The sequence below is a fragment of the Tetrao urogallus genome (assembly GCF_951394365.1).
Source record: "Tetrao urogallus genome assembly, chromosome: 4".
Classification (NCBI taxonomy): Eukaryota; Metazoa; Chordata; class Aves; order Galliformes; family Phasianidae; genus Tetrao; species Tetrao urogallus.
The window spans coordinates 25,494,674-25,513,594 of NC_136817.1; the positions used below are offsets into that span (position 1 = coordinate 25,494,674).

Here is an 18,921-nt window from a genome sequence, read left to right on the forward strand (position 1 = left end):
TCCCAGCGGTGGCGGCCCCGTTGCCCCCCGGGGGCGGCCGTCGGGTCCCGAAGCTTCGGGGTGTCCCCGCGCTCTGCCAGGTGAGGGCCGTGCGGGCGGACGGGCGGCGAGCGGGCGTCCCCCGAAGGGGTTAAAGGGAGGGGACGTGGGCTGTCACGCGTCATTGGGCAGATTATGTGCGGCAAACAAAAAGTGTGTGTCTGCGTGCCACTCACTCACTGCGCCGCGTCCATCTGCGCGGCGCGGAGCGCACTCGGCCGGGCCATGGAGCGGCGCTGAGCGGGGGGCACGGAGCCGGCGGCCGCCTTTGTGCCAGCGCCGGGCGTGGAGCGCGGCCCCGCCGCCCCCGGTGAGTGGCGGAGGGAACAATGCCCGGAGCCGGCCCCGGACAAAGGGCGGCCACGGGGAGCCGGGGGCTGCGCGGGGCCGGGGGAGAGCGGGAGGCGGCGGGGGGAAAGTTCGGCGGGGGCCGCCTGCCGCCGCAGCTTTCGTTTGCGGAGGTCGGCGCGATTGGGGCCGGGCAGCTCCGCAACGACGGCGGAGGAGGGGGGGTACAGGGAGCGGCCCCCTCCCGGTTCCCGATCCCGCGGGGGACCGGACACCCTCCGCCGCTCCGCGGGGGGATGTGGCAGCGGTGTCCCCGGGAAGCGGGGCCGGGTCGCTCTGCTCCGGAGCGGGCGGTTCGCGGGGATCCGTTCGGTGGAGGTGGGGAGGGAGGAATTCAGAGGAGCGGGTCGGGAGGAAGAGGGCTCCACGGGAGAACAGCGCAGGGTGGGATCCCGCACCGCCCGACCCCGCGCGGGCAGCGGGGCTGCTCTGCGGAGCGAGTGTCGGGGTAAAAAGAATTACCTCCGCTCTCTGCTTTGAATTACATCTCGGAGGGAAAGTGCTGGATTATGGTAATGCGCAGCCAGACGCTTCCTCTCGGAGCGGGAGGTGGCTGCCGTCAGCCACAATGCCACTCTCCGACCCCTCCGGGCCGGGCCACGCTCCCCATCCGAACCCGCACAACCCCGGCGGCGGCCGCATCCCCCGCGCGGAGCCCTTTTTTTCCCCACCGCGATGACTTTTTCTCTCATTTTTCCTTCTGATTTACATCTCTGTAAACATCCATCATTTCATTTTTTGTGATTTTTATTTGATTTTTATTTTTTTTCGCAGCGTGATGACTCGCATTTTTCCTTCTGATTTCTGCTTCTACAAATAGCTATAATTTCTTTTTTTTGTGTGTGTGTGTGTGTGTGGCTTTTTTGTGTGTGTGTGTTTGTTTGTTCTCCCCACCCTCCCCCCGCCCGCAGCCATGGAGGACGCCCCGCGGGGGCCGTGGGACGGGGAGGCCAAAGCGGTGCAGCAGTGCCTGACGGACATTTTCACCAGCGTCTACACCACCTGCGACATCCCGGAGAATGCCATCTTCGGGCCGTGCGTGCTGAGCCACACGTCTCTCTACGACAGCATCGCCTTCATCGCCCTCAAATCCACCGACAAGCGCACCGTGCCCTACATCTTCCGGGTAAGAGCCGCCGACGGGGCGGGCGGAGCGGCCCCACGGCCCCTGGGGAACCTCCGACGGACACTCGGCCCTTTGCAGGTGGACACGTCGGCGGCCAACGGCTCTGCGGAGGGGCTGATGTGGCTGCGGCTGGTGCAGGCAGCCCGCGAGCGGCAGGAGCAGAACCTGGAGGCCTACGTGAAGAGCGGGCAGCTCTTCTACCGCTCCCTGCGCCGCATCGCCAAGGACGAGGAGCTGCTGGTGTGGTACGGCAAGGAGCTCGCCGAGCTGCTGCTACTCGGCCCCGCGCGGGGTCCCGACGGTGGGTGCCCCCCAAAATCCCCCCCCCAAAAAAGGGGAAGGGGCCGGGCGGTGGGTGCGGGGTGCCCTTCCCCGACGGCGGCTCTGAGCAGCCCGGGGCTGAGCGCGCGTCCCCTTCCCCGTGTCCCGCACAGGGTCGCCGCCGTTCTCCTGCCCTGAGTGCGGACAGCGCTTCCAGTTCGAGCTGCCCTTCGCCGCCCACCTGCGCTTCCGCTGCCCCAAACGGCTGCACGGAACCAACGGCGGTCCCCCCGACGGCAAGGAGGCAGCCGCCAAGGAGCCGGAGCCCGCCAAGTTCCCCAAGCCGCTTCCTCACCCCTTCCCGGACGGCGGCGCTGGGGGGGCGGCCAAGCCCTCCACGGACTTCCACAACCTGGCCCGGGAGCTGGAGAATCCCCCGCGCCGCCCTGACGTTCCCCCCGAAGGTGCGGGCGGAGGGACCAAGCGACGGTACCCCGAGGAGGAGGCTCGGAGCCGCTTCCCGACGGAGCGCCCGGGGCTGCCGGCGGCCCCCAAGGAGGAGCCGGTGTGCGCCCCGCAGCAGCAGTTCCGTGCCGCCGGTTCCTACTGCGGCCCCGAGGAGAGCGGTCGCCTTTTCGCGCCTCCCAGCCCCGAGACGGGCGAGGCAAAGCGCAGCGCCTTCGTCGAGGTGAAGAAGGCGGCGCGCGGCCCCGAGCCCGACGCAGCCCCCGAGGACGGCCCAGAGCGCTCCTCGCCCGCGGCCCCGACGGCGGGCGGCGGGGGGGAGCCGGCGCTGTGCCCCCGCTCCGGAGGAGGCGGTGGAAACGGGGCGGCGACGCGGGGTAGCGCGTTCAGCTCGGTGCCGCAGCTCGGGGCGGCGGGAGCCGTCGGGGCGGAGGAGCGGAAAAGCGCGTTCTCGCAGCCCGCCCGCTGCTTCCCGCCGCTGCCGCTCGGCCCCAAGCTGGGCGCTCTGGGAGAACCGTGCCCCGACGGCCCCTCCGCCGGCCGCCTGTACGCCGCAGAGCTGGCCGCCAAGGAGGGAGCGGGCGGCGGGGCGGGAGCCAAGCAGAGCCCCTTCCTCTACGCTACCGCCTTCTGGCCCAAGAGCTCCGCGGCCGCGGTGGGGCCCCTCCAGCTGCAGCTGCCGTCCGCGCTGACGCTGCTGCCGCCGTCGTTCGCGTCGCTGTGCCTCCCGGCGCAGAACTGGTGCGCCAAGTGCAACGCGTCTTTCCGCATGACGTCGGACCTGGTGTACCACATGCGCTCGCACCACAAGAAGGAGTACGCGCTGGAGCCGCTGGTGAAGCGGCGTCGCGAGGAGAAGCTCAAGTGCCCCATCTGCAACGAGTCCTTCCGCGAGCGGCACCACCTCTCCCGCCACATGACCTCGCACAACTAGCGGCGGGGAGGCAGGGGGGAAAGGGGTGAGGGGACGGGGGGGAAAAATTGGAGAGCAATGGAGAAAAGGAAGAGAACGGAGAGAATTTGAGAAGGGGAAAATGGAGAAAACGGAGGAAAAAAAAAAAAAAAAAGAAAAGAAAAATTGAGAAAACGGTGAAAATGGAGAAAAGGAAAAGATTGAGAAAATTGGGGAAAAAACGGAGGAAAACGGAGAGAAAAGAAATTTGGGAGCATTTGAAAACACAGACCAAATAAATAAATAAATAAATAAATAAAAGAGAGAGAGAGAGAGAGAAATGGACAAGAATGAGAAAATGGACCAAAGGGATAGAGTTGAGAGAAGTGAGAAAACGGAGGAAAATGGGGAAAACGGGGAGGAATTGAGAAAATAGAGTAAAACAGAGAAAATAGAAAGAATGGGAAAAAATGGAGAAACACGGATAAAAGATCGGAAAAAATGCAGAAAATTGATAAATGGAAAAATGGAGAAAAATGGGAGAAAAGTGGAGAATATAAAGAAAAAGGAAATAACGAAGAAAAATGGACGTAAGTGACGAAGAAAGAAAAAATGAGAAAAAGACACCGAGGAAATGGAGGAAATGAGAGAATTTGAGGAAATTGAGAAAAACAGAAAAAAAGAAAAAAAAATGGAGAAAATGGAGAAAAAAAGAAAAGAGAAAAATGGACTCAAAAGGCAAAAAGAGGACGAAGATTATAAAGAGAGAAAAAAGAAAAACGGCGAAAGAAGCGAAGAAGGGAAAAGAGAAAAGGCGGAAAAAAAAAAGGGAAAAAAAAAACGGGAAAAAGAAAAAAAAAAAAGGAAAGCAAATGACTTAAAGTACATTTTTTGAAATGTCATATATTGCAACATATTGATGCATTTGTCATACGTTTCTACTTAAATTATGAAGCACTTATGGTTTAGATGTAAGAATAATTCTATGTCAGGGTAAAGGTTTTATTTTAGATACGGAGCTCCGGGCGGGGCTGCGGCGGCGGCGGACGGCGGACGGCGGACGGGACCCCCCCAACCCTCCCCGCTCCGGGGCTCCGAGCTCCGCGCTGGGGGCTCCGCGCTCCGTTCCCGCCCGCCCCGTCCCCGCCGCCCGCCCGCGTGTGACATGTGCCCGTGAATGATGGAGTCTCGGTAGTTTCGTGTTTCTTTTCATGCCCCCGCCCGACCCGGCCCGCCCAACCCCCCGAAAAGATTTATTAAACTTTATAGTCTATCTGGGTGCGCTGGGTGCTTTGACAATAAATGATTTATTTTCTGCAACGCAGCCGCAGTTACTCCGTGGGGCCGCGGGGACGGCCCCTCCGCGCCCCCCGCCTCGCTCCGCGCACCTCCGCACCTCCGTCCCTTTCCCTTTTCTCCATTCCTCCCTTTCCTCTTTTGCCCTCCCTTCCCTCCTTCTTTTCTTCCTCCTTCTTTCTTTCTCTTTTATTTTCCTTTCCCTTTTCGGTCTTTTCTACTCTGTTCCCCCACTCCTTTTTCGCTTCCCTTTTCCCTTTCCCTTTTCCATCTTTCCCTTTCTCCTTTTCCCCCGTTCTCCTTTTTTACTTCTTCCCCTTTTCCACTTTCTCCTTTTTCCTTTCCCTTTCTCCTTTTCCTTTTCCCTTTCTGTTCCCCCGTGTCCCTTTCCTATTTTCCCATTGTATTTTCCCCCTTCCTTTCTCCCTTCCCTTTCCCCCGACTTTTCTCATTCAATTTCTCCCCCTTTTTTCCCCACTTTTCCCATTCCCTTTTCCCATTCAATTTTATTTCTTTTTCGCTTTTCCCATTGCCTTTTTCCATTCAATTTTCCTTCCCCCCCCACCCCGCTTTTCGTATTCCATTTTCCCTCTCAATTTTCCTTTTCTTTCGCTTTTCCCACTCCTTTTTCCCCACCCCATTATCCTTTTCTTTTTTTTCGTTTTCCCCATTTCCTTTTCCCATTCATTTTTTTCCTTTTCCTTCCCACATCCTTTCCCATTCTTTTCTCCCATTTCCTTTTCCCATTCCTTTTCCCCCTTTACCTCTTCCATTTCTTTTCCCATTCCCTTCTTCCATTTTTTCTCTCCCATTCCCTTTCCCCTTTACCTATTCCATTTGCTTATTTGTTTGTTTTCCCATTCCCCTTTCCTTTTTCAATTTTCCCTTCTTCCATTACCCTTCCCCTCTCCCCCCTTCCCCTCACCATACCCCATCCCCGACACAGTCCCACTCCCCGGCCGATGCCACCTGAAGCCCCGCAGCGCTCCCGGTCCCACGCACGGTTCGAGTGGCGCTGGGGCTCAGCCCCCGGGTGCGGCCTTGCCCGCGTCTTTAGGGGAAGAGGGGAGGCTGGGACCCACACCGTGCCCCTATCACCAGCCCCGAGAAGCACTCGTCCGTGGGGGCGAGTTCTGTAAGGGGGACATGAGTGAGATGTGAACGCTGCCGTAGAGCTCCCACGATCCTAGGGACAATATTGGGCACTGTGCATCCGGCGTGGGGAGCACCGTTTGCACCCCGTGTTCTGCAGCGCAGTGCTTTTGAGGCTCTGAGTACTCCTTTATTTACTTATTTCCCCCACTTTTCTCTTTTATTTTTCTTCCCCAGACTGCATTTTCTTTCTCCTTCTTCTTTTTTCTTCATTTCTTCCCTTTTCTTCCCTCCCCCCCACCTTTTTTCTTTTTCCTTTTTCCCCCTCCACACAGTCCGCTCCATATTCCCATCACTTCCATCCCCCACTCCCCCCGCACAAAGTTGCACTAACCCCACTCCCTCTCATCCCCCACCGCAGCGCTTCACCTTCTCTCAAAGAGAGGAGAAAACCTCCTCTCAAAGAGCTGTCCCCAAAACTTTCCCCCCCACCATACCCACACGCACACACCTGCACTTCATTACATTTTAATCACCACTTCATTGCATCCCAATGAGAGCAACTCCGCCCAAACCGAGGACGCTCCTATTGCTCGGGGGGGAGGGGGGTGTGTGTTTAGGGCATAATCTGGGGGAAATTTAAGGGATTTTGAGGGATGGTGGAGGGATATTTTTTGGGGGGGGGGGGGGGGGGAGGAGGTTAATGCTTTGGGCTCTGTTGGAGCCCGTGCATGGGTGCGCAGTGCCACCTAGTGGGGCGACGGTGGCTCAGCCCTGGGCATCCCCTGGAGCTCAGGTGGAGCTGCTCCTGGAGAGATTATAGAGGAGTAGACGGCTTTGCTAGTGATGTGCAGTGCTCTCCACTTTATGTGCTGTGTTTTGTTCTTGTGTCGTTTCCTCCCCTTCCTCCCCCAGTCTTTTCTAGTTTCTCTGTTTTGTGGCCGAAATCACAGAGCCTCACTTGCAGAGGGGACAATCCCTGCAGAGCTTCTATCAATCACCACGACACTCTGATAGCAGCTGGGAAATATGTCTAGTGTGCAATGGGGGCTCCTTTGCACCTTTAGGACTTCTGGAACGTTTATTTCCTTATGTAAGCACTGCTCTGGGTTTTGCTTGGGTCTTTGTCCTTGTCTGTGTCCATTGGGGTCATTGTGTCTCGTTGAAGTCCTGATGGTGGCATAGCTGTGGGGTACACAGGCACTCTTCAGTGCTCCCAGTGCATTAGGGCCACCAGGGATGGGGCTTATGAGAATTGGATGACCAAGAATGGGTTAGAGATGGACCTCTAGGGATGAGAGAGGCAAAGATAGAGCCCACAGATACGGAGTCCTCATGGATGGGACATGCAGGGGCTGAGTCCATAAGGATCTTTCTGTCTATTGGCAGTTTGCTCTGTAACCAAGCCTTGAATAATTCAGGCAGCAGCAGCACTTCAGCTGCAGCCTTCAGAGGCCGCTGCTGTGTGTATGTAAGGGCTGCAACTGCCACAGGCAATTAAATTGGATTATTGCAGGAAGTGGGCTATTAGGGTTTGTTATTTATTTAGAATCAAGCCGCCTTCTTCTATTTTTTTTTTTTCTTTTTTTCTTTCTTTTTTTTCCCCTCTCCCTGCTGCATGGACCTTGCAAGGGTAAATCATCCTCCAGGCCATGGATGCCCCGTGAGCATGAACCAATCCCCAACAGCCCCACATCCCATTTGGATGAGAGGAACGAATGGGTCTCACTGATCTGAGTGCTGCAACGGCAAAAAGGGAAGAGTCTTCCGAGCACCCCAACCCTCCTGCAGGTATGGCCTCTAAGTATAGGGGCAGTTCTACTTCTGTACACATAGAGATGGATGTAACATGCGTATTTGTGTGTCTGCCTGCTTATATATTTGTGCGTGTGTGTATATATATTTATGATTCTATTTATAGACACAAGTATATATAGAGATACGGATGCAGGACTATGCGTGCCACCCTCAAGCATGTGTTGTTCCCCCCTCTCCTCCCGTGATCTTCCTCTTCCTCACAGCTGAAGGTCACCTACGGTACTTCCTGTGAATCTGACCCCTGGGACCTCCTCGCCCAACCCCCCCCCCCCCCCCCCCCCCCATGGCCCCACAGTGGGATTTTCTGGTGCTGGTGGGCACACAGAAGGGTATGGGATAAATGAAGGGGAGGGCTTCTCCAGAGGCTTTAGGGGTGCAGAGGGAGGATAGGAGGTGGGGGAATGGGGGGTGTGTCTGGGGAGACCATTGCCATGGGGTGTGGGGGCAGCGATGAAGCAGGAGTAGGGGTAAGAGGTGGGATGGCATTCGGGGCCACTGGGGATGAGGGATGCTGCTGCTGCCCCCCCCTTCCCCCCCGGCTCCGTGTTCAGCCCCGGGGCCCCACAAACGGGAGGGGTCGGCCCCGGCCCCTTCCCCGCAGCTGCTGGCTGTCATCTCCCGGCGAGGCTGCAATCCAATCTCTGCCGGCCCGGCGGCCCTGGGGGGGCCCCGCCGTAACCCGAGGCAGAGCCGCGCCCCGCACCGCCGGGAGCTGCTCGGCCCAGCACAGGTGCGGCCCCCCCGGGCTGCCAGCGGCGGGGGCGGCCCCCTCCCGCCGGTGCCGGGTGGCGGAGCGGGATGCCGAGCCCTCCTCCCGCCCTTCCTCCTCCTCCTCCTTCTCCTCCTCCCGCCGGCGGCATGCGCCCGGCCTTCCTCTTCTTCCTCCTCCTCCTCGCCCTGCCCGCTCGCGGCCGGAGGGAGCGGCTGCCCGGCGGGGGACACTCCGCGCCTTCCTCCTCCTCGTCCTCCTCTCCCTCTTCCCTGACGGCGGCGGGCCCGGGCCGACGGCGGGGCCGGCTGTACTGCCGGGTGGGCATCGGCTTCCACCTGCAGCTGCACCCCGACGGCCGCGTGGACGGCGCGCACGCCGCCAGCCCGCTCAGTGAGTGCCGGGGCCGGGGCCCCTTCCTGCCCGCGTTTTGGAGGTCGGGGCCGTGGCAGCTGGCCACGCGGAAGCAGAAAGGTTTCTCCGGTTGGGAGCTCTCTCTGTCCCAAACCGTCCTCTGAACCGCGGCTCCCGGGGCTGGGGTGGGGACAAACCTGCTTGAGAACAGGTGAGAAATTCGGGGGGGAAATGGGGCTTCCCGAATCTGCGATCTGTCGGCACTGGCCCAAGCCGTGTGTAAGAGCATTCTCCGTCCCCAGCTTGTCCCCCGCGGGCTCGAGGAACCGGCTGGGAAATAAGGAGAGAAATAAACCAAACCCCACAGCCGCAGCGTCATGCCGCTTGCTGGGGACACAGGAGCAGCAGAGCCGCGCAGAGGCGGTTGCTGAGGAGCGGGGCCTTTTGCTGGAGAAATGCAGCCGTGAGATTTCTGCTTTATTTTTGTCACGCTGATGCAAAAAGAAATGTGATTTATTCTGAGCTTTCTGTCGTCCTAGGCGTTCTGGAAATCTTTGCTGTCTCTCAGGGGATCGTTGGAATCCGAGGAGTTTTCAGCAACAAATTTCTAGCTATGTCAAAGAAAGGAAAACTCCACGCAAGTGTGAGTATTCCCAGTGCGTACAGCACAGTACCGGCGCTGCAACAACTGTGTGCACACTGGTGTTTGGGGCATGTAGGTGCCTGCCCTGTGTTGGTGATGCTGCAACACGAGCGTTGGTGATGTGCTGGGGCCACCCAAGCCCACAGGGCCATCGAGTGAGGTTCACACACTCTCAGTGCTGCTCTGCACTGAGTTCTATGGGGGCATGTCTCCTGGGGATGCCCAGAGGTTGAGTGCTTTGCTGTGTCTAAGCAGGGTGGGTCTGGGAGAGATATGATGGCTGTGTGCAGGGGAAATATGGAAAATGGGCAGAGCAGGAGTGGGCAAAACAAAGGCCTTTCAGTGTCTAAGGGAGGGTTATAAGGAGAAAGGGGGTAGACTCTTTAGCAGGCTGATAAGACAAGGGGAAATGGTTTCAAACTAAAAGAGAAAAATCTTAAATTGGACGTAAGAAGTTTTTTACAGTATGGGTATTGAGTCCCCCAGAGAGAGAGAGGTTGCCCAGAAAGGTGTTGGAAGCCCCTGGAGACGGTGAAGGTCAGGCTGGAGGGGCTATGGTTATCTTATGTAACTGTTGGAGGTCCCTGCTCATTGCAGGGGGGTTGGACTGGATACTCTTTAAGGATCCCTTCCAATTCAAATCAATCTATGCTTCTATGAAAATGCAGCAAGGAACTCAGCCTCAGTCTGTGTGTGTCAAATCCATGTTGCAGGAGCATCCTTGGAGAGAGACATGGTGCCTTCCTCTGATGAAAGCCATCAATTTGTAGAAACTTGACCCAAACGCCTGAGGATGGCCAGGCTGATAACACCGATAATGCAAAGCCTGCATCTGTTGTTCCTCCTGGCCTTGGCGGGATAAAGTTATTTCATGGCCCAATGCACAAAGCAAGCTCTGTGCCCGTCACTCACAGCCATGCTTTGATGCGGAGCCGCTGCGGTGCCACGGCGCTGCACTGTGGTACAGCCATGCCCGCAGGCCTGGAGCTGCTCTGAGAGTAGCTCTGTGGGTCTACATCTTTCCAGGGGCTTTGGTCAGCCCTAAACCCAGCAGCCGGGGTGCCATGTGGCAGGGAAGTGGAGATGCAGCTCTTCAAGTGCATTTAAAAAAAAAAAAAAAAAAAAAAAAAAAAAAGGGGGGGGGGAGCAGGAAAGCCCAAGGAAATCAGTGGGATGGTTTGTCTTCCAGGCAGAGACTGAAAGATTTGATTCCAGGTGTTACACAGGGAAAAATCTGCTGGGAAAGTGCACTGCAACACGATCCCAGTTCTGGGGAAGGATTTTCCTCCGGAGTCCCAGTTTGCACAGGGAGGTATTAGGAATGGTGGAGGTTTGCTGGACTCCAGGATGTTCTCCATGCATCCCTCACCAGTTTCAGAGCAACAGTTTGGGAGAACAAGCACAGTGCTATGGGCAGGGGGTGTGGGTGTGGGCAGCTCCCCAGCTAATTTCTGTCTCTGCTTGCAGGCGCGCTTCACTGCTGAGTGCCAGTTCCGTGAGCGCTTCCAGGAGAACAGCTACAACACCTATGCCTCGGCTGTGCACCGTGGGCAGCGCTCTGGCCGCCAGTGGTACGTGGCCCTCAACAAGCGGGGCAAGGCCAAGAGGGGTTGCAGCCCTCGTGCCCGTCCCCAGCATGTCTCCACACACTTCTTGCCCCGCTTCCGGCAGCCCCCTCCATCCCAGCTGGCTTTCACAGTCGCCCGCCCTGAGAAGAAGCCACCACCCCCACCACCACCGCCGCCCAAGAAGATGGCCACGTCACGGCACAGCCCCGGTCCTGGCCGCTACCGGCTAAAGTTCCGCTTTGGGTAGTGGCTCCTCAGGACACTGAAGGGCTGCTGGGTAGGGTGATGCTGGGATGGACGTGGCAAGGATGTCTGTTGGCAGAGATGGGACCCACAGTTCAGCTGCTGATGGTATTTTGCTGTGGAACCTCCGTGGGACCGTGACACCTTCCCTCTCCTGTCCGGGGTTGGCTGAGCATTGCGTTGTCACAGTGCTATCGTGACAGTCCTCTGGGCTGAGCAAACCATGGACCTCAGCGCTCCTCACATGTCTTCCATTTGTATTTGTATATATGAGCAACAAGATGTAGGACACACCAGAAATACACAAAAAATCTGGACTGTCTGAGGTCATACAGCTTCTCCTAAGTTATCCCAGATGAGTCCCTCTGAGCCATCTCTCTTTGCATCCTGAGTTCGCCGTGCTAACAGAACTCTGGCTGCTGCTGGGTGGACATCTTATGAACTCGATCTGAGAGATGTGATATCTTGTGTTAATTCTTAACATTGACAGATACTGATTTCAGATTGCAGCCTTCCATGTTGGAGAGGAGGCCTGCAGGGCAAACGCAACCCAACACAGCCGTGACATCCATGAGGTACTCTGTGCTGTCACTGGCTTTAACTTTACAGACACATTATTTTGAGTAGAAGAGCTGCTATCAGAACTAATAGGAACAAAACAATGTCTAAATCATAAGAAGAAATTCCACACCACTGCCTCGATGAATGTGTGAAGTGGCATGAATGTGCTTATTTCTACCTAGGAGAACCACTGCTGTTCCTTGTAGGATGTGACTTCCTCAATAAGTCCCATGTGAGCACAGGAGCTGTGCTGTTGTTGCGTTGAACATTGACATCAACTTTGATGCTTACAGAAGCCTTCATAATACATTAGAGTGCTGGGTGAGAGAAAAACAGTATACAGCCAGAAGAGAGCTACAATGTTCACACTGCTCCTGTTTTGGTGTCTTCTAGGTCTGCTCCTGGCTTATGGCTGCCCCTGAGACACTTGACCAAGTTGTGACTGAGCATGCTGTTAAAGCTAAGCTTACTTCCTGGGCTTACTGATGTGAAGTTTCAATTAGTAGCATTAAGATAGCACAATTCACAACATTCTTCTGGGTGACACTATTTTGACCAATTTCACAAAATGTTCTCTCAGTTCTTTTCACGGCTCTACGGTAACTGTTAGGAAAGTGTTACAAATAAATAGAGAATGGATCAAGGGAAGGAGTTCTGGGTGATGGGAGCAGCCATTGGCTTTGGAGGCATGTCCAAGGAGAAAACAGACTGGCGTGCTGTGAAACACTGCAACTTACTTAAGGGGAAATCATCAGTAAACTTTTTTCTTTTGGGTAAGGTTCTAAGTTAGTATGAAGATCAAGCAAAGTAACACTGAAGTCATAGCAGTAACTTAAATTGTAGAACTATAGAATCATTTGAGTTGGGAAGGATCCTTAAAGGCTGTCTGTCTCAATTCCCCTGCAATGATTAGGGAACCTACAGTGACATCAGGTGCTCAAAACATCTCCAGCTTGAGTGTCTCCAGGGATGGGGCTTCCAACACCTCTCTGTGTAACCTGTGTTAGTGCCTCACCACCCTCTTCGTAAGTGACAACATGGGGCTCCTTTGTTGAACCCCAGTAGATTTCACCAGGCTTTAACAGCTTTTCTTAGGCACCCATAGTAAGGTACCACTGATGATCAGAAAGTAATATGAGAGGTTTTTTGTTTGTTTTTAAGTATGCAAAACAAAAAAACCACCCAGATTTCCTCCACAGGGTTTCACAGAATCACAGAATTGTAGGGGTTGGAAAGGACCTCTAGAGATCATCGAGACCAACCCCCCTGCCAAAGCAGGTTCCCTAAGGTTCCTAAGCAGGTTATTTTAAATTTTAATGGAAATGGATGGAAACAGCCTTGTGGAGAAAGTTCCTGTTCTTATTCTGCACAGGAATATTTATCCTGACTGCTTCCCTTTTGGCTGAGGAGCTCATGGAGTAATGCCCTCTAGCTGCCTGGAGTGTGCTTTGTCTGCAGATCCCAAAGCAGCAGTCACTTTGCTGTGAAGATTCCTGGAGGAAATCCGCTCTACTCTTCTGTTGGCTGCAGAAGAGATGTGTTGGCCCTGTGCTGAACCAGAATGGGGAAGAGGATTGAGCTGTGCCTAGTCCTAACGGAGCGTGGATTTGGGGCTGCTGCAGCACCAACTGCTGCTGTATTCAGTGCTGTCCCATCAGCTGCTTGCCACATCCAGTGCTGCTCACTGCTCCCCCATGCTGCTTTGCCCAGTGAATGGCTGAAACCTCTTTATATCTGCAAGGGCTGCAGAAAGCAAAGGGAAGAGGAGGAAAAAAAGCCCAAGTTTTTGGAGATGGTGCACTTTGTGCCCTGACATCATGTGTGGACTTGCTGAGAAAGAGCAGGGCCCTGGGTGCCACCACTGGCTGCAGATAACACCAATGTGGAACTTTGGCAATGCCAGAAGGTAACGTTTTTGTTGCTTAAAGGTCTCCTAATTTGATTACAGGCTGTAATGTGTTTGTTTTTAAGGGATGGGACATGGATGTGAGGTGTTTTCCTCTCAGAATCTTAGTCCTCCTCATTTCCTTCTGACACCTCATTTACCTCACTTGGGCTGAATCATCCATAGAGATAAGAATCCACATTTTAGCTGTTAGTATGATTTGCTATGTTTTCTTTGTGTAGGTCAGAAATCAGCAACTTCATAATTCTTTCAAGCCAATATTATCCTTTGCTGTAGTCTGTTATGCTCTATTTCATTCTCTGTATGGTCAAGACTACGCTTTTTCTGCAACACTTCAATATGATTCTTGAAGTTTCCCTTCTCCCATTTGATACATATTTCTTCTTTTCTTCAGTCCAATCCTAGTGTCCTTGAACGTGCCCTGCCTGATGGATACCATACCTCCAGCATGGAGAAAGCAGAGCAGTGCATGTGATGCCTGCAGGTCTGGAAGATGAGACCCCTCCAGGATGGCTCTTTCTCAGCCCAGTCAGAAGAGTATTTATGGATTTTCTTTGGATCAATTGCACTCAGCAAGTTTACAGGTGAATCCAAGCTGTGTGGTGCAGTTGACATGCCTGAGGGAGAGAATGCCATCCAGAGAGATATGGACAGGCTCAAGCAGTGAGCCCAGGTGAACCTCATGGGGTTCAATAAAGCTAAGTGCCAGGTGTTGCACATGGGTTGTGGTAACCCTCACTATCAGTGCAAGCTGGAGGATGTAAGGATAGAGTACAGCCAAAAAGGACTTGAGGGTACTGGTGGATGGCAAGCTTTTCATGAGCCAGCAACGTGCCCTCACAGCCCAGAGAGCCAACCACATCATGGGCACGAAAGAAGTGTGGTCAGCAGGGAGAGGGAGATGATCCTGCCCCTCTGCTCTGTGCTGGTGATACCTCACCTGGAGTACTACATCTGGATGTGGAATTCTCAGTGCAGGAGAGATGTAGACCTGTTAGAGTGTGTCTAGAGGAGGGCCACAAAAATTATCTGAAGGAGAGAACACCTTTCCTATGAGGACATGCTGAGGGAGCTGGGGCTGTTAAGCCTGGAGAAGGCTCTGGGGAGACCTGAGAGTGGCCTTTCAATATCTAAATGGGAGCTATAAGAAAAGACAGACTCTTTAGCAGGGTCTGTTTTGTTAGGACACAGGGAAATGGTTTCAAACTAAAAGAGGAGATATTTAGATTGAATATAAGGAAGAAGTTTTTTACAATATGGGTGATGAGGCACTGGCACAGGCTGCCCAAAGAGATGCTGGTTGCTCCTTGAAGATGTTCAAGGTCAGGCTGGAGGAGCTCTCAGCATCTGATGTAGCTGTAGGCGTCCCTGCTCGTTGCAGAGGAGTTGAACTGATGACCTTTAAGGGTCTCTTCTGACTCAAATGATTCCACAATCTTCACAGCACACTGACTGCTGCTTTGGGGGTATGCAGGCAAAATGCACTATTGCTACCTGGAACATATTTGCTTATGGGGAAATCTGTTTATTTTCTTTTGAACCCACTTAAACTTTTATTTTCTTCTAAGATATTTCAAACTAGCAAAAGAAATCACTGAGAGAACAGCCTCACAGATTGGGACTTTAGGTCCTTCTGACAATGAGGTCATAAATGACCATGTGAATGTACAGATTGGATTTAATGGATGTCCCTGTGGTGTCCTCTCCTGGGCTGCCCTGAAACAGAACATCAGATGCCCAGTCAGGAGAGAAAAGGCACATGTATTCACATCTCTTTGCTTGTTCCCATGGAACACAGTGTTAGATAAAGGCAATGGTGACAGTTCCCAATGCCCTCTGCTTCTTGTGCGTGAGATAGAAAATGCTTTTTGACTTTTCCCAGAGTGCTTCCCACATAGCAATGAGCACTATGTCAGCCTCCTTCTGTATTGTGGGAGGGGTCGCTGGTTGTTTTCTTCACTCCAAATACCTGTCAGGAATATGTAGAGGAACAGGGCAGTTGTGTTACTTAGAAGTTGGACTTGATAATCCTCATCGGTCCCTTCCAACAGTGGATATTCTGCAGTTCTGAAATGGTAGATGTGTTTGAGATACTAAAATGTTTCTACCCAAGAACAAAGTGATATGCTTCAATAGGTGGATCACCCTTCTGAAGCTAAAAACATGTTTTCTAAGGACTCAGACTTCTGGGATTAGTGTTCACAGGACACAGAGCAGGATGGAAAAGGGGTGGTGTGTGAGAAAGGAAAATCCCTTTCTTTTCAGAGCTCTGAGGGCTGAGTCCACTGAGTCACACACTGTGCAGTTCCTGTCCTGATGGCAGCAGTATGTCAGCGAGCTGTGGGTCTGTGTTGATGTTTCCCTGAGGTCAGGGAGGCAGGCTGCTGTGGGACTGTCCTAAGGTATAGTAGCTGAGACAAATCACACCACAGTTGATGAGAACTGGCACTTGTGAAGAATCTGAAATGTCTCAGAATGATGGTCTCATTGGGTATAGTTACACAGAGCCCTCTCTTTTATGTAGACCATTTTAGTTCCATTCCCAGAAACCCTTGAGGAGAGAGTGGATGTAGTCTCTAAAACTCTCTGACCAAGGAAGCTCATCCAGTGCTAGTTTTTGCTATCTTCCACTTGTTGTGATGTGGACAGTTACAGTGTGGGTTTTCCAAGAAAACTCAAATTGCATAGAGGATTCACTACTAAGCAACACAGCCTCATCGTCTCTTCTGCTCGCTTCCCCCTCTATTTTCTCCTCTCTTCATCCTTTCAGCCTACAAACTTTTAACACATGTGGCTACTTGCTTTTCTGGTTTCCACATCTGGTTACTTCCTAAAGGGTGGGGAGGGGGGAATAAAACAAAACACGAAGAGAACGTTCACCCTCCCCAACGAACTTCTGTTTTTGGTGCTTTGCTATAAGACATTAAATACCACTATAAGAATGCATATTCCCCAATGCCCACTTTATCTTAAAGGCTCCTTTCTCTGTGGTCACAAACTTTTACTGTCACACCTCCTAGTGCTGCAACTGCATTGCTGAACAGTGGTAGAAAATTAGTGTTTCTTGGAAATTAAGTAGATACAGGCACAGACTGGTAAGCTCTGACAGTAGCAACAAATCAGCAAGGGCAAGGTCAGCGGATGGTTTAGGGCAGTACTCAAGGGAATCAGAAAGAGAAAATCATTCTCAGGATGCTCCTCTCTTCTTGTGATTTTTGCTTAAAGATCAGGGCTTGCTCAAGAGCTACAGCATTATGTCTTGGCCACAGCAGAAAAAGCATCTTTATTGCAGCTATGTATTATGATGTACTGCAAAGCAGTCCTGATCAGAAGGGGCAATGGTTTTCCTCAGGTGTTTTAACTAGTAGTACCATTTTCCTCTGAATCTTTACCTCTGCTTTCCAATAGCCTCCTGCTTACCTAAGTGGCTGTATGAGCTGAGGCATGTGCTTAGAGGAACTGGTAGGACTTCTGTTAGAAGTGGTAAAAAGAAGTCACGTACATATTGCAGAAAATGGATTTGGGTTGGCTGGAGGCTGTGGATAGCATTTGTCTTCCAGACTGTTATGAAGCAGTCATACTCTTATTGTCTTTAACATCTCATTTGAAGTTCTAGAGAAAACGGATTGTAAAAGATCTGTTCCAGAAATGAAGATGATTGAGCCATAGTCTTTTTTTTCTTTTGTGTATGTGTGTGTTGTCACTGGAGATTTTTTTTTCAAGTATTTTTATTAGTCTATTTCTAGATGCATGCAAATTTCTCAGCAGTTCTTTCTGTTGCCCAGAATGACAGAAATGGGAAAAATCTCGTTACTCAAAAGCTACCTTTAACTTCTCTGACTCTGCTGTTAGAGGAGAGCTGTGCTGTTATGTCATAAAACTAGCTGGGAAATGTTCAGGGTGGCAGTGTTAGGTCTCCGTTTCAGGGTTCTGGTGCCTTACTCTGTGTGACCACCAGGGGCCTCCCTCCACCTAAGGTTTGCTGCACTGGAGCTCCACAAACGGTGCAGTTGACGAGGTGCGGGAACAACCAACCGGCAGGCAACCGGAACAGCTTCTGGTTTGAGAGATAATTTAAGGATCCCACATTTATCATAGGAAGCAGAAAATAAAGCAGGAGGGGGAACTTGCTTCATCTCTGCAGATTTTAGGCTTGAGGCAGTTGCAAAGCAGTTCACTTCTGTGCTGTGTGTTTTATGGAGCAGAGTGAGATTAATGTGTCCCTTAGGTTCTTGATGCCTCTGTGCTGCTCTTTCACCTGGAGGGAAAACAATTTTATTTTATTTTTTCCTGCATGGATCTATAGCTGGTTTTTGGCTGTTTCTGCACTTAATCATAGAATCACAGATTTGTTTGAGTTGCAAGGAATCCTTGAAGGCCACCCAGTTCCAAATCCCCCGCAGTGAGCAGGGACGCCTACAGCTACATCAGGTGCTCAGAGCTATTCCAGCTTGACCTTGAATTCTCCAGGGATGGAGCTTCCAACACCTCTCAGGGCAATCTGTGCCAGTGCCTCACTACCCTTAGTGTAAAGAACGTCCTTATATCCAATCTGTATTTCCTCTCTTTTAGTTTGAAACACTTTCCCCTTGTTCTGTCAGAACAGACCCCACTGAAGAGTCTGTTCCCTTCTTTCCTATAGCCCCCTTTTAGACATAATGGTAGCATCATTCTTTCCTTGTAGTTCAGTGACTGGCAATAAAGAAAATGCCAAATACTAAAGTAATCATGTGTGTATAACATTCAGTATGACATAAAACAAAATAATTGGTCAGGAGCTTCCATGCATGTGCATTTATTCTAAAGGCTTTACTTGCATACAGAAAGACAAAAGATGAATCTTCTTAGCCTTCATAATCAGAGTTTTCTCTCTTGTTCTTGCACTAGGACAACTCTGGACCCAATGGAGGCCTCATGGACTTTTCTGCAACTGCTGATAAGAGTCTCAGATATTAAATGCAAACCAATTTCTTGAAGTTCCTTGTTGAAATTAACCATGGAACTTCTTCCAAGGCTTTGCAGAGCCCAGGCCTTGCAAATGTAATAGAGCTACTTCATCTTTTGTCCCCTGCTAAGCTCCCTCAGAGCCATTACTGAGCTCCAATAGCTATTTTTTCTGTGATCTTATGGAAGAGGTATGGTTAATCATATTTCAATTTGACATGCCTCTGTGCTCTCAGTGCTAGCTGGGATCAGAAGGTGACAGCTTTCATCCTGTAGCTAACCTTCTGCTTTTTGGCTCAGCCAAACCGAGTAAGAACTGGAACACATGTGGTGAAATCCATGGCAAGCGTATCTCAGAGCTTTTCTCTTCTGCCCCTTTTTAATAAGCCCATAATGCAGAGATAACATTGACTGACACTGGTATTGGAACAATTTCTGGGAGCTGATTTTTTTTGAAGCTTGCATGTGTCAATATTTCAGGAATGGATAAACAGAGCAAACTGAAAAAGCCTTATGAATATTTCATGGTGGCCATTTTGGTCCAGGAAAACAGATTTTTTTTTTTTTTTTTTTTTTAAACGTCTTTTTACTCTCACCACAATTCTTCCCCTCCTCCTCCATCTCTTCCTTTTGAGTTTTTTAAATTAGTTCCTTAT

General features: G+C 52.1%; 2 protein-coding genes across 2 annotated transcripts; both read left to right on the forward strand.

Annotated features, from left to right (window-relative positions):
* Positions 1–1,300: 1,300 nt before the first annotated feature.
* PRDM8 (PR/SET domain 8) lies at positions 1,301–3,173 on the forward strand (the record flags this gene model as incomplete). Its single annotated transcript, XM_079534496.1, has 3 exons — positions 1,301–1,513; positions 1,592–1,814; positions 1,948–3,173. The coding sequence occupies 3 exons, from the start codon at positions 1,301–1,303 to the stop codon at positions 3,171–3,173; spliced, it is 1,662 nt and encodes a 553-aa protein (XP_079390622.1).
* A 5,022-nt stretch (positions 3,174–8,195) lies between these two features.
* Positions 8,196–10,858, forward strand: FGF5 (fibroblast growth factor 5; the record flags this gene model as incomplete). The annotated part of the gene is made up of 3 exons (XM_079534251.1): positions 8,196–8,439; positions 8,940–9,043; positions 10,511–10,858. The coding sequence occupies 3 exons, from the start codon at positions 8,196–8,198 to the stop codon at positions 10,856–10,858; spliced, it is 696 nt and encodes a 231-aa protein (XP_079390377.1).
* Between the last annotated feature and the right edge of the window lie 8,063 nt (positions 10,859–18,921).